We start from the raw sequence: 25576 nt of genomic DNA on the forward strand, positions 1-25576 counted from the left end.
AATCGGGGGTTGGAACTAGATGATCTTTAAGGTCCCTTCCGACCCAAACCATTCTATGATTCTAATTAATGCTGGTGGGGGTTCAACCCGTAAATACACTGAGAAACACAGTGCTCCATAGGCTTCTATGTTGTGGAAGAAGAGTTGGAAACAGAGCTGGCCAGGGCCGGATAAAGGCTTCTTGACTGTGCAAGCCAAATTTAGCTGGCCGCAGCAGAAAAGCGGTTGTACCAGCTTTGAGTCACCGAAACCACGCAAGTGCTTCATCCCGGGAGTGGGGTTCCACCACCAGCACCTGCCTTTGCTCTGTGCCTACCTCTGGGCCACTGATGCATCGTACAGCGCTGCTGGCTGGAGAGAGAGCGTTTCAGGGGATCAAGCCAGTTTCAAGCACTCCTCCCTACTTCTGTGCTACCCTGCACGGCAGGAAAGCCAGCTACCACCGTGGTCTTTCTTCAGAGACAGGGAGCTGCTTGCAAATGGCTGCTTCAAGCTGGAGGTGGCCAGGCATGGAGCTGCAGCCATGGCTGCAGTACCCAGGCACCTCTCTCCCTTACAGCCCCTATGAGTGCTTCAAACTACCCCCAGTAATCTGCTGCCTCAGGACATGGACCCTTGCTCAGAGCCAGTCCTGAAAGCAGCTCTTTAATTCTCCTATCTTCATCCAGAGAGAAATGGGGTCAGTGCCTGCTGCAACTGAGGTCAGAGACCCTGAAGCTCTACCTTGCATTGGTTGATAATGGATAGTCCCCACCACATGTGCAGCTGCCCTTCCTGCTAACGAAGTGGGAAATAAAGGCATAAGGAGACAGCTGGGCTCATCACAGGCTACCTGAGGCTATGTTGCTCTGGCATCAGAGATATCAAGACAAGTTCAGCATTACTGACTACTGCAGTAGTCAAACAAGTGTTGGGGGAAGGAGGTGAAAAATATAGCTCTTTCCCAGTTTGATTAACATCTTTTTTTGTCTCTGTACCATTTCAACAATAGCAATAATGTGTTAATGCACCTACAGCACCCATTGGCTTATACAGGGCTCTAAGGAATCTTAACAAAAAATTATATTGCAAATACTATCTAAGTACTAGGAAGAAATAGAGAAGAGGTTAATTATTTGGGGACTAGTCAAGACACAGTACAGCCCACAGTCAGCTGCAGCCCAGTACTGAGGCTATTTGGGAGACGCTATAGGCATGTTGCTTTAGTTGCTTTGCTGCTCCAGCAGGAAACACAGGTTCACACTGTGTCATGCAACGCTGGTCCCCAATCTATCTGTCAGAGCTGCGAAGTGTTATGCTGGGGAATCTTCTGTCCCTAATGAGCATTATAGGATGGGCAGGCAAACACGGTCAGATTCCAGAAAAGAGAAACTTTTTAGCTTCTGACCTAGAGGAGACCAGAAGCCTGTTTGACTTAAGGCCACACTTACACAACACCTATGACCCACAGGGACATGACTGCAAACACAATACAGCTGAGTAATTAAACGTTAGTTCAAAATCAGAAACCACTGCAACTATAATTTCAAACTGCTAAAAGCACTGGAGAATACTTCCATTCCTGTGTACATATGAGAATGAATTACTTATTGATGGATTCAATAAAATCTGATTCTAACAGATGCAAAAATATCTAAAGTAGTCGGTATCTCAAGATACTCTGTGATTAACTACATACGTCCCGTTTGTTATACAAAGAAAAGCAGCTTCACAGCATGTTAGAAGAACTCATAGCCAATAAAAGTAAGCATGTCTTTTTGTTAATGTCTCATATAACAGGCTTCAAACTTTCCAAGGAAGTATAAACAACTGACACTCAATCAGCTTTGCAAAAATAATGCAGTTAGACCAACAATATCAGGCATATTCTTGTTTCTGTTCCCCTCTAAGGTTTGATTAAGAGCAACCAAGCTGGTTTTGCTTCTTCTCTTTACTTGAACTCAGTATTGTTGCTAAGTGGCTCTGTGCGCTCAGGTACGACCAGTCACTAAATCCTGTAAATTCAGTATGCCATGTAGCTAAATGTAAAATACGGATAGACATAAAACTTGTCTTAAGGCAACACTACCTAGTGATGGCAAACTGAGGTTTATCCTTTTTTTAGCTCACATGGTTGCACTTAGAAATTGTATGCAATTCTATCTCTTCGAAAACAGCCGAACCAGTTCAATCTCATCTCAGATTTTTCATTTTTAGATAAAAACCTGTGTAACAGTGCTCATTACAAAGCAGATTTCTACAAACAAATAATACATTCCAGAGCGTTGCTGTGCAGAGTTGAAATTATCTGAATGTCACCATTAGTGTTATATCAACATATATCACCGCAATGTAATCTTAAGCAATGCACCACTCATCAGACACACATCCAACAATAACAAAGCCTAACACATACTGATTATAGCAGAGTCTGAGAAGACTCTCCTTGCAAATAAGGATGAAAATAGGCCTGTGAAAGACTTGCAAACAATGTCCAGCTTTTGTTGTTCCTAGAACTCCACTTTTTTTGTGCATTCGGGCTGGATATGATGGTGTCAGGGGACAGTGTGGGAAAATGCTAGGCCTGCTTTTGGAGAACAGCTTCATTATGTCAGGCAAATACCTGCACTGCAAAAGAAGGGCCTCAGTGTCACATGTGCGGCACATACCCATTGTCAGGGTAAAAGGGAACGACTGTGACAAATGAGAAGCTTTTTCAGCTAATTCGTTTTGTGTGTAGTCATCTCAGAGCCAAGAGGCTCCAGCTGGGACTGGTGCCTGATTATGCTAGAAGCTGTACCAAGTCAGAGAGCATCCTTCTCTGAGCACCTTAGGGGCTCAGCAGACAATCAGAGAACTAGCAAAAGAAAAGAACTAAAGTTGCTCCCTTTCAGCAAATGAGGAACTGAGTCACAGAGCTGAAAAAAAGGGCCCAGCCCTCAGCTGGTATAAATTGGCACAATAGGATTCAGGTCAGCACAAATACACCAAGTTACAGCAGCTGAAGCAAACCCTGGAGCTGGATCTGTAATGCTCGAGACAAATATAATGTGCCCGAGTAAGATTTAACTATCTGCAACCACTGCAAAGGATGAAATGTACTTAAAAATACTGTACTTCACATGTCTTTTTTGACAAATCCACAGCTTAAAATGATGGTGCTGGTTATCAAACTAGACAAGCACAGAATGGAAATGCTGCAATATAAACCAGACAGCTCATTAAAAAGGTAGGGTATATAATGTGCAATAAGGGACAAAATACACCCACCTTTTCTCAGGGGAAAAGGATTTTATATATCATTTTCTTAGTCCCAAAGTAACTGAAAGAGTTGAAGAAATTAACTGGATTTGTAGTGGGTTCTGGCAAGGGGTGAAGGATTGTTTCCGGGATTTTTGAAAGGAATTTTTACACCCAGTTGGATCTTGAAAATACTCCAACAAAAACTTCTGGGTCTTAATTACACATAACAATCCTGTACTTTCACCCCCTCCTCATCACCCTTTTACATGAACACTACATACAGTTCCATCAAACTCAAAGGGTGTTTCCCTTCAAAATAAGAGCAGTTGATTTCAATGCATTATTTTATTCTCTGATCTAGAAATGTGGTACACTTCCATTCTCTTTGCCTTGTTCACAGGAAACAACAATCTGAAAAGGCAGATGGGAAGGAGATGTTGGATCCCCAGAGCCCCACTTCCCTGCCAGGAGAGGGACAGGGACAGCTTCACTCTGTGGGACGCTGACTCCATTTCTAGTTGCTGGTTCCTGGGATGTCAAATGGGCCATGTCTGGGACCACACTAACTTGTCCCTCTCAGTAAATAACCCACTCCCTTGATACCAGTCACAGACAGAAGATACAGGAAAGCTAACAGAAAAGAGATGTCTGATGGGATGGGTGGCAGCAGAGCTCAGGAGACTACTGTTCTGCATTCATAATTGAAAGGAGCAAGACCCGATACCCCCAAAACCAGTGACTTTTGAGAAAATAAAACAAAGCACTTTGGGACTGAGAAATTCAGTGCAGATATAAATGCAAGAGCACCAGTTATGGAGGCAGATTCAAGAAGAGGAACACTTTTCTTGTGTTTCTTAGAATAGGCAAGAAAAACCTGCGTCCGACTCAACTGGAAGAAGTGCCACAGTGCAATAATGCCATGAGAAATGTTATCAGTATGTTGGTTAAACAGTGTTTAGGACTGTACTCAAGTCTGTCACTTGAATTCTTTGTAAGTACAAATAAAGCAAAGCTGTAGATAAGAGCTGTTCCCTTCTAGTCCTTCTAATTAATTCTTATTTTTCATAATTATTTTTGAATGTTTTACACCAGTGCTAATAAGGAACATCTCCGTGATCCCCCGAAGGATGAGAATGTAGAAAGGACAAAAGAAGAGAAAGTCTTTCCCACGTGAGAGACTTTGCAGGAAGGAAAATCTATTACTTGCTATAGAAAGGTTTCTCCTAGAGTTACCTCACTTGAACTTGTCCCCTTCTCCTTCAGAGACCTGCGGGCCATGGAAGGTACAGTGCCACAGAGCCAACCCTCACAGTTGGGTTCTTCAGCAAACACTGCACAATTAGCTGAGTACAAGCGTGTGTTCAAAATGCTTACCCATTTTTGTAATGCTCTCTGACAGGCATGTCTAAAATCTGCTAGTGAAGAGCAATGTACTCTGGAATGAAACACTCCACATAATAGCTGAAAAAAGCAGTCCAGGGTATGTGGCTCCTCCTCCTTGTAAAACCAAGCCATATGGTAATGACTGGGGACACCAGTAATGGAGCTGGATCTGCCCTCAGTTTTATTAAAGGTGAATTCCCATCTATCCTGACTCCTCTGAAAAACCTGTCACTGTTCACCTGCCCTTATGGCTAGGTTCCCATCTTGAAAGGGCAAGTAGGCAAGAAGTACATGAATAAAAAAACATAGTAACCCCTCACATACAGAAATCCCGAATGTCAGAAATAATGCAAAAATTGGTCGCTAACTTCACTAATGCAGATGTTTCTCATGGGTTTTGACTTGTATTTTATTATTGTGTTTTCAAATGTTACAAAACCCAGCAAAGGTATGATGGAAAATACCCTGACATTCAAGGGCTAACATCTTCAGAAGTTGTTGGGCTGAATGGGAGGGGTTTAGAAGGAAATTTTCGTACAAAGATTGGTAACTTCCTTGGGAACAAACTATACATCGGTACTTTTTGCTGTTGCTTGTTAGGAAACAAAAAAAATTAGATACCACTCTTGAATCAAATGTACAGCTGAGAGGATCTCCTCTGTCAGGAATGACAAATTATTTTGTATATGCCGCTTTGTCTACGAACACAAAATAATTTCTTGTTTATCTGTTTCAAAGGAAAACTACTATACTTGTGTATTCTGCTTAAAGTGTAAATCAGGATTCTCCTCTCGTTTGTATACGTGTAAATTAATTCTATCAAATTACTGAGTGCAAATCCAGTTAAAAGTCACAATCAAATTATGTTTGCAAAGTTAAACAGATTTTCTAGAAAAACCCCACCAACCTCTAGAGGTCTTGACCCATTTTATGTGGACAAGACCGTATTTCTACTCTATCTTTTAATTTAACTATTCAAGCAAATTCTATCTTCTATGCACTTGATGTTGCAGATGGTCTTTTTAAATGTGCTCACACATCGTACTAGATTTTAATCAAAACAGCCTCTCCATCAGTGTAAAACTGAACTAAGTGGGACTGTCCCCACTTTATGTATTTGTTAACACGACCAGAGTCTGTTCCATTTTGCTGATAACATTTCTGTGTTGCTGTTTAACAATGACATATACATAACATAATTAACATTACAAAGTAGCTAAGTTAACTACTTTTTTTTCAGAGAATCATGAAGAACTAGAAGAAAAAACACAGGACAGCCTAAATACAGATTTCTTCAATCTGTTAACCTTCTAATTCTCTTATTAAAACTTTACCAAAGACAGAAGACCAGGCATTCTGCAGAAAAACAAAACAAAACAAAACCAAACCAAACCAAAAAACAACAACAACAACAACAACAAAAAACAAAACCAAAAAACCCACAAAAAAAGAAGTGACAGGCCACCCATTAAATATATTGATTTTCAACTGCAGCAGCAAGGATTGATCTACAGCTACATGTTAAAGCAATTTACATACAAAAAAATTATGAAAAATACATTTGAAAAATTGTTATTATTTAAAAATAATCTATCTGTTGATATCCTGATACCTACATAAGCAGAGATCCAGCAATAGTCATAAAGAATATTGTTAATTATCTAACTGTCTTTGAGCTTCACTTCTTTCAAGTTGCCCAGAAGGACAAAATTCTATTCTCTTTATTTATGAGTATTCCCATTTGGTATTAATGGGATTATTTTGGTAGTTTGGTTGCAGATTCACAGACAAGAACTTTTTCAGAGAATCTTAGACATAAGCACTTACTGGCTTCTGCTTATGCCATTCAGTTGCTATATAATTTCTTCAGTTTATTGAAGAATAAATTCTTTTGGAATCAGAAAGTATTTTCAGCTAGCTTTTAAATCACTCAGACATTGTATCTGATTGTACTGTCAGATAAAAAGTTGCAGTAAGTCATAAGAGTTGCAAGAATTTACACCACGGGACTTGCAAAGTGCTCAGCAAGGTAGCTACAGCGTGTAACTCCACAGTGATGCTGAAATACTCCACGGTCTTTCAGAAGACTGGAGAAACCCGTAAATGCTCACAAAAGACACTACAGAGATGAAACAATTCATCTCCCCTTGACATATGAGGTTTAATAATCCAGCCACCACAGGCTCCTACCCATTAGTAAAGTCACTAAGAACATGACAAGAAGAGAAAAAAAAAAAAAGGTGGTATATAGGCCAACGCATGAGTTACTGTCTACCTGCTCAAATAGAGGTATTGGGAATGTGGGACTGTAGTACTGTAGCTTCATTTTTCATATTTACTCCTTTAATTAACAGCTTTTCCATTACATCTTTGAGAGAGAGAACTAAACGTGAATTTTTCATTAAAATACTAAAAAGTTCTATTACATGATAATAGCATTACTACTACTACTACTACTACAGCTTTAATATGTGTGGTCTTGCACTCAGTCTGAAACTAAGGCTAAAAATACAACGATGCCCATGTACAGCAGTGAATGCTATAGGTGCCAGAAATATACATATGTTGGCATCTTGCCATCTCAATTACCAGGGCAGGCATAATTAAACACATTGTGAAAATGACTAACTTCTTCACTTCCATACTGTGGAAAAAATAAAAAACTTGCAGAGTTTTTACTTTCTTACTACAAGCAGCACTTGTCCTTTAAAATGAACTAATGCTCACCTGCGTTGGACTGAATTGGATCTGTTGTTTTTCAGTGAGAAAATATGCAATCTCTATATTTTAAAAAAAATCAGTGTTTGTATTTACATTGGATAAAATGTCCTGACAACCAGGACTGGAACAGGGGCCTCTGTGCTGCCTCTCAAGCAGCCTAAAATGGGTGTTATCTCCGATACCACGGCCAGGCAGCAGTGGGAGAAGTGGAGATCACCCTGCCTGCAAGACTCAGGCATGCTCTAAAGAAGTCTCCTTGACAAAACACTAGCAGAGAAATGCTACTTTGGCTCTTTGACCAGCTGTGGAAATAGCTGAGCGGGATCCTTGCAGAGCTGCAGCTCTGGACTCGAGCCATTCTCATAACGTTTCTTTTGGGTCTGGCTTAAGGGATGTTCCTCTCAGTTCATCACGTTGGATCTGTTTACTCTCCATGGAGAGAAACCTGCACTTCTAGGGCCTGTTGCATGTCATTGTACTGTAGATATCTAAAAGCATCCCAACTGTACTTCATCTCTCTATTGACTATAAAAACAGGTGGGGAATATTAAAATCAGGTGCAGATGGATACACAGCAGCCACCTAAAACAGGCACTCAGGGACCCTTTTTTCACTCCAGGGAGGGTGGATGTGAAGCGATGTGTCACAGCAAGGCTGGCAGAAGAGGCAGGAACCCAGCCTTAGCCAGAAGCAAGCCACAGTATCCACGAGGTCCTGTTGTAGTCCTGCAACCTTCTCCGTGATCTTTTTTCTCAAATTGTCTTAACATTTTTGCACTCATAACTTTCACACTTACATTTCAGACACAAGTCTCTGTCTTCTAGTCTGTCTTTCATCTGCATTTGTCTCCCTGACCATATTCCATATGACCGTATGACTGAATGTTCCCTGAATCTCTCGGACTGGCGGAGCCAGGCAGACTGGGAGGCAGCCGGGGTTTGTGGCAGGGTGGAAACCAAAGGTAAAAAGTGCACGTGCCCTTAAGCATCACTCATGTATAACTGTCTGTTTAAGGTTCAGCTGTCTGTATTCTGCTCTCCGCTTGTCTGCCTGGGTTACGTCTAATTGGAAAAAAGTAGCTCTTCAGGGCGGGGACCACTAAGGCCTTTATTTCTGTCTTATGCTCTACATATTAGGTAAATATTAAGTTATAACATTACTAAGAAGCCAAAGCCATCCTTTACAATTATGTGATTATTTTTCACAGTATTGAGAATGGATTTACAAACTCAATTGGTTTTCTGTTCTTGCTAAACACAGTATTAATGCTACCATTCAGAGGGTCAGAAAATGCCTGTACTAAAAAACTAGATGAGCCTTCATCTGTGCTCTTAGCATCATCCTCAAACAGAAATTGCTTACTACTAACCAGAGGGGTTTTTTTCTATTTTTCTAATTTGAACAGTTTGTTGCTAAAACTTGTTAAGTTAGGAAAAAAAAAATCTGTGAAACAGACAACTTTCTTAGGTATTTCTAGATACACGTAATTCTAAAGCGTACTTCAGTCAAAGGATCATGATCCTGATGGTCTTCACTTGTGATTTAATACTCTGATGTCTCGACTTTATTGCAGTAGCAATGCAATGATGCTAGAGATGCTAGAACTGCTCTGTAAATAAAACATGCCAACTTGGTTGCACAGTCCAAATAAATAACTTTAAATAAATAAATAACTCCATCACACAAACATCAGTCAAAAATGCAATTAAAAAGAGCCTCTTGCTTTGTGTTGTAAAAATGTGAAATAGTACTCAGGAAAAGCTGTTTCAAATAAAATTCTTCCCTATATTCAACAACTCCGAGGTCAAAGTACTGGAACTTCATTTTTCAAAGTTGAAAGGATGACTTAATAATTATTTGGTATGAAGACAACTCTGTTTCCCTACCCTGCATACAATATCAAATTCAGTATAGCTTGATACATCGTGTATTTTCATTCACGCTTTCATTACAGCCCTGTAAAGTACAATCATTTATTATACATTCTCTTGAATCTTTTTGAAACAGCAAACAAAATGTAAAATGCAAAGGAAAAGAAAAAAAAGCACCAGAAATCTTACTAGAAAAACAGTATTCCCTTTCTTATCCTCCTTGTTCTAACCATGAACCTCAGTGAGCACTGAACAGTGTTGGACATTGGAAAATAAAACTGAACTATAGGACTTTATGCAGCTTTAATGTCCTAGTACAGCAGTGATAAATTCTGAGTGCCATCACAGTGTCACCTCTATGATAATTACTCAAGCAATAGATATCTCATTAAAGAGAACTAAGTGTATCAGAAATGATCTTTGCTAGCAGAGTTAGTTAGAAAGAAAGGACCCATCAGTTCTTCTCAAATTCTTTGCTAAACTTGAGTTCAACAGTCTAACATGTCTAGGACTAATAGCAAAAGTCAGTCAGGCCTTCGACGCTCCTTTTCCTTGCCTCAGCCCAAATGACCTAATGCTTCACAGAGCACTGGGCGAGTTATTCACACAAGGCTCAAACCACAAAGAGCAGAGCGCACACGGAGGAGGATTTTGGCCACATACTTGTGGCCCAGATTCCTTTCTTAACAGCTAGATTCAAAGGAGCAGACATCAGGCAGACTCCAGGGAATCATCTCCCCAGTTAACCTCACTGGCAGGAGACGTTACAGTACAAGGACCTGTCATCAAAGTAAAGAAAAGTTCATGTAAAGTGGAATCTTAATTGCAAATACTAATTTTCATCTATTAAAATGCTATAATGTGTGTATACCTAATATTGTAAATGCTTGAAATATGGAAGCATTTCTTTCATGTTTGGCTGAATTTCTCTCATCCTCCTAATTGAAGCTTTGAACAAGAGCTTGCAAAACAACTAGCTTCTGCTTCTGTTTCTGATATCATTTTTGCAGAAACAACCTTCTAACGTGGAAAGTCACGTAGTTCTTACCTGGTAGTCTAAGAAGAGAAATCAGCAATGTTTTCACAATAAAAGGCCAGCAGGCTTTTTGCAAGTGACTGAGAATGGTGTTATAATGTGCCCCTACTAATCGCGATTGCAAACTAAACACTTATTTACCCTTATGTAGGCTTAGCTAAACACCATTTGCTCTAGCGGAAATAGATTGACTAGGCAGCCTCAGCAGCTTGAATGACATATTAGGAGAGTGTACCTGCATGACAATAAGAAGGTCAAACACCAAGATGAAAGAAGCCAAGAAGGCTCTTGAGACCTCGTCACTTGGCAGAAATCCACGATTCAGCTTGTCCCAGCTGATCCAGTCAGTAGTGATGACAAGCACAACTACAGAGGTCAGAGTAAACAGAACCGTCCTGCAAGGCAAAAAAAAAAAGACTTCAGAGAGAATACGGTAGTAATGAAGATGCATGATTCTATTTTATGTCTTCTAATGGTCAGCTAGTGCTTTATCAGTACTTTTCCACTGATGAAAAGAGATTGAAGAAAATTAAGTGTACAAACAAATCATTTAATTCAAAATAGGAAAGCAGTCAGCTGTATCCTTAGCAAAAAGAAATTTAGCAGCTAGCACTAAGCATGCTGCAAAATTAGGCTGGAGTGTATCACTCTTTGTTCTTCATTCCATATTTTTGACTGAGGCTGCAAACCAATTAAGCAAAATAAGAAAGAAGTAAACTATAATAATGTGCCAAGGACTGTATGATCTACACCAAAATCAAATGAGCAATTTGAGAGAATATTTTCTAAGGCACCAAAGACATTAGAACCTTTGAAAAGTCTTTTCTCAGCTGTAGGAGCTATAGGAAACTAACTGTGAAGTCTAATTTTTATACAGAAACACATCTGTATGAAAGAAATTTTCATTGCACTAAATTAATCTTTAGTAAAACTCTGTGGGCTGTAGAAAGATTTTGCCTTGTGTCTCCTAAGATGTCCTTTGTACAACTTTTCAACACATCTTACGGCATTTCTGAGAAGTCAGCGAAGAGTGAATTACAAAAGTAATAAAGCTTCCATATGAATGCCGTGAGAATTCCAGAAGACACATTTGGCTAATTCATACAATTTTGCAATATGGTATTTAAGAAAATATCTTTCTAAGCTATCTCCCCAAAATAGCTCTGCATCATTTCCCGGAGCACTTTGGTGATATCCTTCAGAGGTGGCAGCGATGACTGATTACATTCCTGGTTCTGTGGAAACAGGCAAATTTAGCTGGTAATTTGAGGGGGAGCAAGGCTTCTCCCACTCGCCACAGCTGTCAGTAAATCTGTGCTATAATAGGGGCATATCAACATCTGAATGCACGCACACATCTAAATAATTGTGGCAGGGCGGAGTTTTTTTCTACAGCAATAGTCTCATTTTCTTCAGCTATCGAGGGCTGTGAAACAATGTAAAGGATATTTCCCATGACACTTCCAAAGGGGACAAATGCTCAAATGAGTAGAAGAAAAATCTGTATACCAGTAGTCACGGGCTACCAGTCTGTAGGCATCTCTTTTTATACCTCAGCCTTGGCTGTGTCTGTGTAGGAAGGGAAAACAGTACCTGAACCTGACAGACTTTTCTACAGGCTCCTCTTTGGCACATACCCAGAATGCTTCAGAAAGGCGATTCATTACGGTGCTTCTTCCATCTATATAGTCTCTTCAGACCCACAAAGGTGGTTTTTTCCACCTATTTCACCTTCATATTTGAAACTCACATGGAAATAAGTGTTCTCACTTTTTCAGCTGAGAAGTTCTCCAGAAAAAGCACAGCCCTCGGTTCTTGTCTGCTAGCCCATGCAGACTGCCCTGACCGTTGGGCACACTGATTTCCCTTGTCCTCATGCTGAGGAACCCACATCTCCTGGTGCACGAAGAGTTTAGAAATGTAATTCAAGTCTGCATAGTTTGCTATGGGAAGCATGTACCCAGAAGTTATGCTCAACACTCTTCTGCTTCAGTCCTAGTGAATTATGCATTCGCGTTTTGGAGCAAGAGTTCAAAGCATGGAAGGTCGGACTTTGGCATCTATGCAAGCGAAAGCAGACATATTTTTATGCATGCTTCATGGGCATGCACGCAAAGACCAATGTGTATGCTCAAGCCCTGATTTCCTCGAGGAAATGCATACGCACTTAAAAAACTGCTTCGTTATTCATTCTGAAATGTCAAATAGGGAGGGAAGGGAGCAGAAAATGGGCTGCTAACAGCAAAAGAAAATGTGAAACCAATAAAAAAGGTTAGAAATAGACTTTTGAAATGGTTGCATTAAACAGCATAATTAGCACTCATTGGTATTTTTGACCTATGATACTGGCACACAGCAAAATACACAGTACATGCTTTTGGAGTTATTATAAACTGAATTTGTCTGGGTTAGAGTTCCGTTCACTTCTTGGGAAAGTACAGCATTGCCCCAGTGTCCTCGGTATTAAGAGAAGAAAGATGCTGAGGATTTCATTTAACTCGACATAACTTGTATCAGGTACCAATGTGAGCTACGCTGCAATATTTAGTCCAGTGTAGTTTGTCCTTTATTCTGCAATGCACGTTCCTGAGAAAGAGCTATGCCATCAAACTACTCACAGCATTGCTGGCAGGACCTCTCCATCTGCTTATAGAAGGGCTGTGAGGAAAAAGGCAAGAGAGGATTGACTCTCCTCTGTACCAGACATTAAGAAATGCAACTTCTTTCTCTACTTCACAGAGGAAATACACTTTTATATTCCATTTCTAGTTCCAGCTTGCTGTATTGAATGATTATGTGCCCTGGGCACCTATTCAGCTACAATAACACACATTTTACAGCCTCGCCCATACTCTTCAAGATACAAGATTGCTATGAAGCACAAAAATAGAAATAAAAAAATCTGCAAAAAACACTGTCCAGGCCGATTGCATACTGAGAAATTAAGATTATTAGGTGGGTCAAGAAAAGTCAGTACTGTGACTATCACTGCCAGTGATGATCTAAAACCCCTAGTTCTACACTGAACCAAGGGAAAGCTTGAAGAGAGGAACATTTTACTGCTGACACCTCTCAAGAAGCAGGTAATTGTTTAGACTTTATCTCTATAATCTTTGATAGCCAGGACTGAGCTTGGTCTTGAATTTGGCGAAACAAGCACTCATGCCAAACTGAATCCACACTGCCGGCCCTCATTTGCCAACACAACATTAATTTTGTCCTCACACACTTAGCAAGGGCCAAACCATCTGTGTTTGGCTTCTGCACCTTCCCACAACAGCACTTGAACCATAAGCTTTGATCGAATTGACCAACGACTTAGCCTTTATCACCCAGCATATTATATGCTATGAGAGGTTATGCACAACATAGGCCAGAAGCTTCAGCAGGTTTTTATCATTGGTGGTGGCTGCAGACAATCCCTCATGGCAGACAGGGTCATAACCTCAACCTTACAGCTGCTATCATGCAGAAATGCCATTTCTGGAGGAGAAAGGCTGCGACACCTCATTTTCCTCTGCACTATTACCGTCAGTAGTAAGTACAGAACATTCACATGCAATGGGCCACCTTCAACAAACTATGCCAAGAACACAGCATTAATTTACCTGCAGTGTCTCCATACTGCCATCCTAGTGTTCAAGAAAGTATCCATCATCCTATGAAGTTTGGACAACCCAACCTTGATGAGTTGTTTGGAAAGCACTTAGAGGTGGGGAAATTCAGAGCTGGTGTCACACACTCCCACCACAGGTCTCATCCACAGCTTTGCTCTGTGTGATCTCTTGAACTTTGCAAAACTCTGAGATACTGGTCACATATGAATCTCCTGTTTGGTCAGTGGTGGTCATACTTATGTGAATAGAAAAAGGCTGTCACTGCAGCATAATGCAGACACTGGTGGATTAACAGATTTGCATGTAATGTTTAGAAAACAGGGTATCTTTGATTCAGGGCAGTCCCGTACACAGGTACTGACCTGCACTGTAGGCAGTGCTGCATACTCCCTGCTGTCTCCGTCTCAGCCCAGAAATGTTTTTTGGATATGCTCATAAATTTCACAGCATGCTGCTGGAGGATGCATTGGGCTGCTTAGCTATGAGAGATCACAGACTTTATTTGTTCTCCTAGATACAAGTTTCCTAAACCCTGTGCACGTTAAGCCAGCATGCAGCACACTGCATAGCTTCTGCTAAAGAAGGAAATTTGCCAACAGCACCATCACAGGAAACAGGGGGCTTCATTTTGCTGTGAGGCTCCATACATACCTACATTGCCCACACATGCAGTGCTCATCAGGCATATTATCTCAGCCTTATTGCTGCTTGTCGGGCTGAAAATATCGCACCCTTCTCTTAAACAGCTCTTGGTCTTTCAAAAATCACAAAAAAAATTCTACCCAGACTTTCTCTCTCTCTGACCCTTGTATACAATGCCTGAGCTGTCACTTGGGACACGACAACCAGAGATCAGGCTAGACTTTGATACTGATTCTTCAAAAAAAAATCCTGTTGTAAAGAAAAGTAGCTCCTCCTCATCAGTCCCTTCCCAGTGCTCTCCCTTCAACCTCTGAAAAAAACACTCCTTGTGGGGCTTTCTGAGAAATTTCTCTGCTGGTGTCCCAGTACCCTGATGCCCTGATGCATGACACACTCTGGCCCAACTCTGGCCAAAGGATGAACAAGAACTGAGAAAACTTAAATCAGAAACACAGGGACATTAAATAAACAAGATGTGCTCACAAAATGTAACGGAAAAAATAACCTGGACACAAACACCAAGGACACAAAACCAACACAACATTACAGCAAGGAAAAGTAAGAGAAGCAAAATAGGGCCAGTTGACACCTATACACTTTTCCTAGAAAATAAAATGAGAATAGTATGTATTTGGGTGAGCAGACAACACTCTAAAGTTAAAATGCCAGAGGTACCTGCCTTCATCCACTCTCCAAAGTACTGAGGATAGGGTGGGATTTCCTAGATAGCTCTACCAGGACTGTAAGATAAATCCAAAATGTTCAGTGAAAAAAAAAAAGAAAAGAAAAGAAAAGAAAAGAAAAGAAAAGAAAAGAAAAGAAAAGAAAAGAAAAGAAAAGAAAAGAAAAGAAAAGAAAAGAAAAGAAAAGAAAAGAAAAGAAAAGAAACTAGAAAACCCACTGGAGCGAGGAATCCATCCAGTGTTGTGATGACCTAGATTTTCTTGTGGGATCCATTGCCAGAATCTTTCCCCAGCAGCTGTTTCCATTCCTACACTCTGGGCTGCTTCATGGGTGACATCACCTAGTAGTGGCAAAAGTAAAGATGACTTTCCCCGTTGCCTCCAAGAAAGCCTGGCTTGTTTCCACTTCCAAGTGGTAGGGACAACCTGAGATACTCAGCTTCTTGGAATATCAGGAGCAGGAGCTGCCACACTGCATGCAGCACATAACTGTGATAACAAGTTAATTCCCAAAGGAGTTTTGTAAGCTCAGTCAGGTACTGAAGACTCTCAAGACTCTGCAGACTCCCTTACAGTGCTGTTTTGCCCGTGCTCTCATCTCACTGCAGACACTATTTTTGCCCTGGCTGACAGGTCCATAACTCTTCTCCCTTTGTCTGGCACCCACGCAATTCTGAACTTATGCACTGCAAGTTCGTTACAAATGGGATGAGCCCAAATTTGCCCACGCAGAAAAGAAAAAGCCATTTAATTCTTGGGATCTGCAATGCAGATGTTGTTCTCTGAATGTGTAACTGCATTCAGATACATCAATAATTCTCTAGATCCATAACTAGCAAGAAATAAAGACTATCTCCCATTAGAAGCCAGCAATTTGGAAACTCCTTTTCAAATGTGGCAGGGAACATCACAGTTGTGCCTGTGCAGCTTAGTGTGCAGACTGCCTACCACATTGGGGTTTGCAGTGTACCTGCCCAAAGGGAAATTCCACTGCTGCCATCTGAAATGCCACCAGCGCCATCCCATGCCTGTGTAGTCCTTGCCTTGAGAGAGCACTGTGTGCCAGAGCAGCAGATCGACTCCTCCAAAACACAAAGTTGGGCTTTGGAGGAAGAGCTGTGAGAGGCTGAGACAGAAAGGGAGAGGAAGGGAATATCCATGCTTTGCAATCTACCACAACTGAGCTCAAGTGTTGATACAAACCTAAGACTTTCTGACTTTACTTCAGGGGGAGGGAGAGGCACATCACTTAGTTTTGTTTTAATTCCAAAATAACAGCACTGCCACCAGTCCTACTGGCAAAAGTTTTTCCTGGCTATTTCTATAAACCACCCATGCAAGTGCATGTATTCTAATTGCTCAGTAACGTTATGGGCCATGACAAAGGCAGTTCAAACTAGAAGGCCGGCTTGCCCATGTCACTTCATTAAACCTGTATGCCAAGCATGAAGTTACTGACATTCTCAGAAGTCTTGGCTGACAGAAGACACGATGTGCTGTAGTGATCTTAGCTCCTGATTGCCTGGGGACACTCCTGCTGTTTTGCATGTCCTACCTCCGACATCAGGAATTCCCTAGGCAGAGTCCATGAGGCCCTGACTCATTCTTTTGCAGCCTCAATGCAGTACCACACAATCATTCATAGCACATCACCTCCAGACCTATACCAGAAGTACCTTTGACTCCATCCAACCACATCCTCAGGAAACAGTCTGTGTTATCTAACTGTACTGTGCTGAAAACCGAACAGAATTTGTACCAGGAAAGATACACACAAGCTAAGAAATGTATACAACTTCACAAAACATTTAATGTTGGAAACAAGGACTGTTTCCAGCCTGAGTCTCCTGATTCTTCGTGTCTAAATCAGCAGGGCAAAGGGTAGGAAAACGAAATTCTGGTCTATGATGGGACCTCACTTCTCAAACCATCACATAGTAAAAGTGAAGTTTTTCACTGCTCAGATATCAAACACAATTCTTTGCACAACCATACATAGGGGGAAAGATAATACTACCTTCAACTTGCCAGCAACTTTGAGCTGCTCATTGTTAGAGCTATTTAGAATTTTCTTCTGTCTTGCACAACCCTCTGCCAAATCTTTTATGAAACTGCAGCTTTGATGACCAGATAGCAAGAGTTGTGCTAAGATCGACTGAAAAGATAAATGAGAAACTTTGGCTGTTTTTCTCATCTTCATTTTGTCTTTTCCAAGAGGCAAAAAGCAGTATCTTGCCCGTTGACTACACCTTTTCCAGAAAAAAAACTACCTGTGCTTAGTCTAAAGTAGCTCTTGGATTTGTATGACATAGCACTGTGAGAACTTTTCATCAGACGTTCACACATAATTGCCACTAAGCCAGGTTATTCAAAAACTGTTAAACATCACTAATAAGCATTCCAGGTATTGCTTAATACTGTGTACATTTCGGACAGAAAGACACATTAATAAAGAAACAAGATCATGAATTCTCTATTCCTAGTATTGTACGTTAAGGAAATGAGCATATATACTTAATAAAATATATAATATATATGTGAACTACTAAATAAATAAACTGTCATAAAATCTAGGTATATTTAAACTCTAAATAAAACCACCTAGCAGTTAATCAGCATTCATCAAAATGTTCAGCTTCAGATGGTGCTGTAGGAAACAGAAAAGCAATTCTAATCAATATTTTATAAATTACTATTTATGTTTTCAGTTGCAGTGGTTTATAATGTCAATTTTTCATGAATGTGCTAAAATAGTTAAAAACACCCTGTGAAAACAGATACAGAGAGGGAGGAAAAAATTTTACTGCTCTTGATATTTAAAAATGCTTTCCAGTCCTCAGGAAAGAAACACTATCCATCAAGTTAAATACTTTCCATAATTTTTAATCCCAGAATCAGCACTGGCCAAACATACCGTCCCACAGTGTACAATAACTATAAAGAACAATGCTACTGCAGATGTTCATATGCAAATGCCAACACTTTTTATTTCACTTGTTTTAATTAGGAAGGGTTCTGTTATTAAATCTGTCAAAAATAGCAACTCTAAACCCATTTAAAATAAAATATTTAGTCTGCCTGTTGCTTGGTGTCAGCACCACTTCTGCAATTAAACAAGTGTAAGGGACAGATGCTCTGCTGGTGAAAAGCATCTGGGTTCTCTGGAGCAGCACGGATTCAAGCCTCCAGCTGGCCACCGCTCCCCTGCCCTGGCTGGGACGGTGCTCTGAAGGGAGAGAGGGCAGGGACTCGAGAGCTCTGCCTTCATCAGCAGCTACTGCGGTGCAACGGGGTAGCGCAGTGCCACAGAGAGACCCCGTTGGTGCTGAGGACCCCATCCACATTCACAGTGTTTGTGTCTTTTGGGCTGAACCGAGCACCCACCCATAACTGCAGCTCGCTAGGCAAGATCCCAGAGAGCAGCTTCCACCCAGAAGAAATCCCACTTGTGCACCCCAAGATCAATCCATGCCATGAACCACGGGCAGGCGGAGAGATGACCAGGAGATGCATTTCAGAAGTGTGCTGCTGAAGTGAACGGCTAACACAGATACATCCTAGAAGAAGTCATATGCAACAAATATCTAGGAATATTTGCAAAATTAATTACACTGGATCTCTTCTGTTAAAATGCGGCATTGTTCCCCTGATGGGGACAAATATGTGGTAGAGAGATGGAATAATACTTCTGCCAGATTTCAGAGCGCCACACCCCCCATGGCATGCTCCGCAGGCATAAATAACTGGGAAGAGTATATTAATGTAGATTACCATCAAAAAGACTTAATTATCTGAAGTTAAATACTAATTAGAAGAAAATGGTTTTTAATTCAGACTTTGAATTGCATTATCTTTTTAAAAAACTTGCCATCACAATAGTGTACTTCTGACTTCTATTCTACAGTAGGGAGTAATGGGTAAGTAATTCAATATTTGCCAGTAACTGCCAGTTCCGAAACAGCTGTTCTGAAATTGCAAGTTCTGAAATACTGTCTGTTGCAAATAGGGAATAGCAAAGGGAACTCTGTGTTGGGACTGGCTCATAAATGCTTCTCAATAGCAGATACTGCACATTTTGAGAGCCTTGCATTTCCAGTTAAGTCTTCTAATTTCTGCTTGTTGTTGTACTGCCTGGTGAGCTGAAGAAACAGGACACCGCAGAGTATAAAGCATGCTCTGAGTTTAGCAAAACTGAATTGTTTATTCTGCATTTTAAACATTCGTTTTACTTAGAGAAATGAAAATAATTTTTTGTGAATGTAAACAGGACTAGTTTATTTTTTCCAGTTATATCAGTTTGTCAAAGGAAGGTCCCACAGACCTTGCTTTACTTCTGTCCTTTGATTGTGACAGCTGCAATTCTATTAGAGCGTATCAATACAATTCCAGAGCTATTTGAGATTTTTGCACAAAGATTTGTATAAATTCTGAAATTACATTTATGTTAATGCACAGTGGAAACATTTTACCATGTTTCATGTAATAAAATGAATAAGATTAGGTAATGTAATCACATGGTGAAATATTAGAATTCTAGAGAGCATCATTTTTTTTATTATAGGTAGAAGCATCTTTGAGTTTCCTTTTGCCACACCATTAATTTACTAAAATGAAAGCGTTATCTATTTCAAACAGCAGCTCATTTAAATTAAACTCATCAGCCATAAGCTTTAAGTTTCAAATGCCATTTCCTATCTGTGACACAGAAAAGGAAAAACAGTTTAAGAAGGTTCGTGGTCTTGCTTGTAAAAAACATTTTCAATCAACACCTATCATACACAAGGTAGTATAGGACTCACATGAGTTATATCCAAGGAATTCTACTCCTTGTTCAACTTCTAAAGTTAAAAGTTAATTGCCTAACTCCAGTAGAAAGCACTTTGAAAAAACCTCACAATTCTATACAAGGTAAAGGGAAGCCATTTTCTGGTTTACTTTCAGATGGATACATCACTTACTCTATCAACAGAATGGGGGGTGGAAGACAGCTGGCTCAAGAAACAACAGAAACAAGATTTTCAAGAATGTTTTCAGAGCGTCGAATGTGCCTCAGTATAGACCTGCCTGGCAATTTTTCAGTGAAAAGGGTTTATATTCAGACAAGGGCTGTTCATCAATACATGGGATTTACCTGTGAAAGGGCTGATTTCTCTAACGTGAGGGAAGCTCTGTGAGAACTGGGCATGATTCCTGCACCTTGCTGCGGTCTAGGAGCCCTGAGTTAGGGCAGCATCTCAGCTGCACGAGCTCAGGCAAAAAGAGCGGGGGCAAATAGCTGTTCTATGTGATTCAAACCAGGTATTTGAATATCAGGCTTAAAGCGACCAGCTGAATGCCACAATAAGCAGGCTTTTGGGTGATACACAATACTATTTGTTCAGCTTCTCTAGTTGGAGCTGCTCTACTTTGTATAAACAAGTCAACATTAGTACAACTCTCGATACACATTTCCCACACCCAACTGAGTCTTAGTGGCTAGTAATTAAGTCTTTATGTTCTTCTCAGTCCCTAGTAAGAGTAAGGTAAAGTTTTGCTCTTCACCATAGTGCGACAACATGGGATCATATCCCAAAACGTAGATAATAGGGACTTTGGCTTTTTGTGTTTCCAGCATCAGCAGTAACTGCCACAGAAACGGGTTACGAGAAGAAAACATTCCTGGCCTCCTCTTCTCAGTTATCATGAAGTATTCAGTAAAGTCTTAAATTCATTGCAACGTAGAACAGGAAAAAGCTTTTGAAATGGAAAAAACATATATATTTACATTTAGAAGGCAACTCCCATTTCAAATGCATTTAGGTGGCAATGGAAATGCTACTCTAAGAGCCTAAAATTAGGCTCCTCAGATCTATAGCAGGAGCTAGAGGTATATCACAACCCTCCTTGATTTTCCTGAGTTGAAACGTGTTATTAAATTCTAGTTTTAGAAACAAGAAGGAGCATAAGTGTGGATTTAACACCACATTTTTCAAGCCTATCTGTGATCTGGGTTATTTGGATTTCTAGGTAGTTGATTTAAGACAAACTGATTTTCAGAAAACCCAATTAACAACATGCAAGTCAGAAAGGTGTTAAAAATCAATGAATTAATAAATGGATTCTTTCATTAATAAATCACTTTATTAATTATTTCCCAATTATTGAATTTACTAGCTTTGTTTGAATTCACAATTTATTTCATAATTAATGTAACTTTAGCCCTGATCGAAGTTTTACTACAATGACAACACTGAATGTTTTCTTCAGGATATTATAGACTCATATTTCTTTTCTGCATTTAAATTATTCAATTTTTTTTCCCAAATCACATGTGAAGTCTGCTACATTTTGGCTAGAGCCAAGTGAATAACTGTTAGTTATTTTTTTTAACGCAGAGTATTTTTCCATATGGTTTAGTTCAGTACAATTAAAACATTTTATAAGGAATTCAGATTCAGCCAGGAACTTAACCACAGGTGGTTCTTGTAGAAATCTCCGTGTGAGTTAACATATCTAATCTCTCATTACAGTCAACGGAGATGTAGTGTGAGATTTGGTTGCCCAAACATACGTGTTTAGTGTGATTTGTGGCACAGTAGAGTACCTTGGTTGGCCTCCAGACCCTGCAACAGAAGGTCTCCTCTGAGTTCAGTGTCATGTCTACCAAGCCTCTGCACCTTTTCAATATCCTAAAGCATTTCAAACTGCAGTCAATGCCTATGTTTAGGCACCTGAATCCCACCTTAGGTCAGTTGGTGGAGTCTGGAAAATTATCCAGGTGACTAAATACAAGTTTCTACTTGATGCGAACTGAATGACCATCAACTGCATTGGTCAGAGCCCCATCAGCTGTAATAGGAGCTGGCATGTCAACAGGCATAATCAAGGTGTAAATACCAGGCACCTGAATCCAGAGCTGAATCTCAAAACTGAAGTCAGTTTTCAATGTTTTAATTTCTTTTAAGAAAATAATGAAAAGCCTGCTTGAATTGGAAAACAAATACATTTTATTTAGGAACTGTCAAAACTCATCTTTGAATAAAACAATGGAAAAGTTCTATTTAGAAACTGTGAAATGAAAAATGCGACTGAAAAGTTGGGGTTTATTTGCTTTTTAAAAAACATTTTAGAAAACTGAACTGATTTTGCAAAGCATTTTGATGTTGCAGAGTCTTAAAATAATCCTTACAAGTTTCTGTAAAAAACAAGAACAAACTCCATAAAATTTCCTGCTGTCTTTGTGATCAAGAGTTACAAAGCATTAAGGATAAAAACAGAGTCTGATTTTATCTCTGTAGAACATATGGAACACTTTGTCCTTGCCCAGATGCTGTCATGTTGCTGCTCTTAAACAAAGCTTTTGATAAGAGTAGGTGGGAGGGCTGTATAGTATACACTTATATTCTCACGGCTTTTCAGACAACATATTATATTCACAATCAAAATTAAAAAATAGATTTCAAAGTTAGCATAAGCTAATCATAACAGTTTAATAGCTTTCTATGTTCTGGACAAGATCAGCTGTATATTTTAGCTATATGTTAATTTGATGGAATAAGAGATTTCTCATTATTTTAGGTTTCATACACCATGGTAACTATGGGATATAACTTCTCATTCATCAAGATGTTGTGCCTTTTACGATTACATTTGTGCAAACCCTATCAAAGTAAAATATAATTACAATTGTTTTGAACTGCTCTTTAATGTTTTTTTTTCCAAAGCATTTTGAATAAATGCAGGCTCTTTCATCTAACAAGTTGATTATATTTTGATTAAATGTATTTCCAGAACAACTCCAACACACACAAAAAAAATATCCAAAAGGCTTTAATCTTGCCTCCTGAGCAATGCATTTTTATATCAAAAATCTTTCAAAGAATATCAATCTTACCTTAGTAAGAAAAGGGCATTAGTAGACAGCAAGCTGAGCAAGAGCTGGACATCTGTGCTGGCAGCAAAGAGGTCCCAACAGTGTCCGGGGCTGTACTGACAGAAGCACAGCCAGTAGATCAAGGGAAATTATTATTTGCCTCTATTCCACACTTGTTAGACTATATCCAGAATATCACACCCAGTTTTCGGCCCCGCAGTATATAAAAAGCACCAATAAACTAAAGGGGAGGTCCCGAGGCTGGTTGGGGGCTGAAGCACTTGTCCTGTGAGGAGAGGGTGAGGGTTGTGGGCAACTTCAGAGTGGAGAAAGGGTGGCTTTGGGAGCATCTAGCAGCTGCCCCCCGGTTCCTCTGGGGAGGGTGGCAAGAAGATGGAGCCAGCCCCTTCACAGCAGTGAATGACAGGAGGACAAGATACAATGCATATGTTGAAACAAGAGAGATTCAGACTGGATATAAGGAAAAAACTATTTCCGATGAGTCCTGTCAGGCAGTGGAAGAAGCTGCCCAGAGAGGCTGTGCAGTCTCCATCCCTACAGGATTTTGAGACCCAACTGGATAAAACTCTGAGCAATCTGGTCTCAGCTTAGAGCTGACCCTGCTTTGAGCAGGAGACTAGAGAACTCCTCAGATTCTGAATTCTGGCCTTAATTATCCTATGCTCCTATGATATTTTCTCTCCAATAAAGGAATCCTAGTAGCCAAGCATGTAAGTTACACATTATTAACATTTCCAAAAGAAATATGATTTTATCATCCAACAAGCAATCCTATTTGCCTATAGAAAAGATGTTGAACAACAATGGCATTACCTCAAAGAAAAAAAAAAAAGTATTACAATTCCTCCTGAAAAAAATCTATGCAATCAAAACAGAAGGGTTTTTTTCGTGCATAGGACTTACGAATTTCATCTAACATTGTTGCTCCAACTAAGACTTTGCAAATGCAAGCAGTCAAAACCTCCCTTGACATATAATGTGTAATAATTTTTGCAGAAGATTCAAGAAGAATTGATACCAACTCAAAAGTTGCTCAGGAAATATAAGTTAATATGTGTGTTCTTCCACAAGTTGAGCCAGTTCCAGTATAAGACTGACACATGTCTTCTAAGAAGACAAACAAAAATCACATCTAAATTCCTGTGATTTTGATCTCCTGGGAAGTTAACCTTTCTAAGAATAGAACAGGGTTAGCAAGAAGAATGAGCAAAAAGAAGCTAATAAAGACACTCACCAGAATACATGCTGAAAGCCAATGCTAATCTAATAATTATATGTCCAGTTCTGTGACAATATGAATATTATCATTTTTCCAGTCATAGATGAACACGAGGAATTTCCGAGAAGCAAGGAGCAGAAGAGAACTTGAGAATTGTTATGGCTGAATGCACTAAGATGCCCAGATACATATTTGGTTAAACTTTGAACTTGTCAGGAAATGGTTATCCCCCTCAAACGGAAACTTTTCAGTATTTCAGAAAAAGCCCTGTGTTCTATCCTGAGATTAATCTGCACTCTTTTCCAGCTCGTTAAACAGAAATCAGAAATCAGAAAACGTAAATCTTGGAGAAACAGGGAACTCAGCAAAGATGCGGTAAACCCAGACTGAGGCTTCTCCCCCTTCCTCCCCACATTGCGAATTGCAAGGGCTCAGATGAACATTCATCCATGTGGATTTGATCACCATGGCACTGGTTACTCTGAGGATACTGAGTGTCTCACTAGTTTTGATCAGAAATTCCTTCCCACAGATGAGAAACATTTCTCAAGGAAAGTTTAATCAAAAGTGATGAATTTCTGAATGTTTCTGTTTTCTCAAAAAAATAATTAAAAAAATTTTGTTGCAGGATTCCCAACAAGGTGTAAGCAAAGGTCCCTCTCCTCCTGAAAGAATTTTGTGATCCTTTACTTTCCAGCCTTGGTCTCTTCAACTTCTAATGTCTAAACAAGTAAGACTCAGATGTGAGGATGCCCTGAGTTTGCCATCTCAGTTCCATGTACTTTCAGATTTTAAAAAAAGCAGCTCTCCTACCTTTTGCTTTTATCTGATTTTCTTACTTGACAGTTAGTATTCTTTTTGTGTTGCTGTCATTGTCTGTCTCTTCCCTGTGTGGTCTTAGACCTGCTTCTTCCTCCTGACCTGTCCACTTGACCTCACTTGAGTCCTGCATGACTTTCAACATGGTCTATAACCTGTAATATGGCCTCCCTGGCCCTAAGATTTAACAGCGTTTTGGTGATCTAGGATTCATGCAAGTAGCTAAGGATACCTTAGCAAGAGCCAAGGTAGGAGCACAGCCCAGGGCTGTCAGAACAAGGGGCCACGTTTAGGGCAGGTTAGGCATCCACCAGTTCACTTTCCAGAGACCCACATGCCACATCAACTTTTGCTTTGCTTCCATGATTGTACTCAAAAGAGTTCAGGCACTGCTCAAGAGACCCCGAGTCTAGTAGATATTGTGCTGACCTGAATTTTGTTAAATACATATTCTATGTTTAATATTCTGTTAAACACTTTACCCAATGCT

General features: G+C 39.9%; 1 protein-coding gene across 1 annotated transcript in view; it reads right to left on the reverse strand.

Moving 5' to 3' along the window:
* Nucleotides 1–25576, reverse strand: part of TMEM117 (transmembrane protein 117) — a 217208-nt gene that overhangs the window by 33734 nt on the left and 157898 nt on the right. The window contains exon 6 of the mRNA XM_054187323.1: nucleotides 10469–10628. Coding sequence (XP_054043298.1) covers nucleotides 10469–10628 — 160 coding nt within the window. The remainder of the gene's footprint in view (nucleotides 1–10468; nucleotides 10629–25576) is intronic.

This window comes from Rissa tridactyla, chromosome 1, assembly GCF_028500815.1.
Source record: "Rissa tridactyla isolate bRisTri1 chromosome 1, bRisTri1.patW.cur.20221130, whole genome shotgun sequence".
In the NCBI taxonomy this organism is placed as follows: Eukaryota; Metazoa; Chordata; class Aves; order Charadriiformes; family Laridae; genus Rissa; species Rissa tridactyla.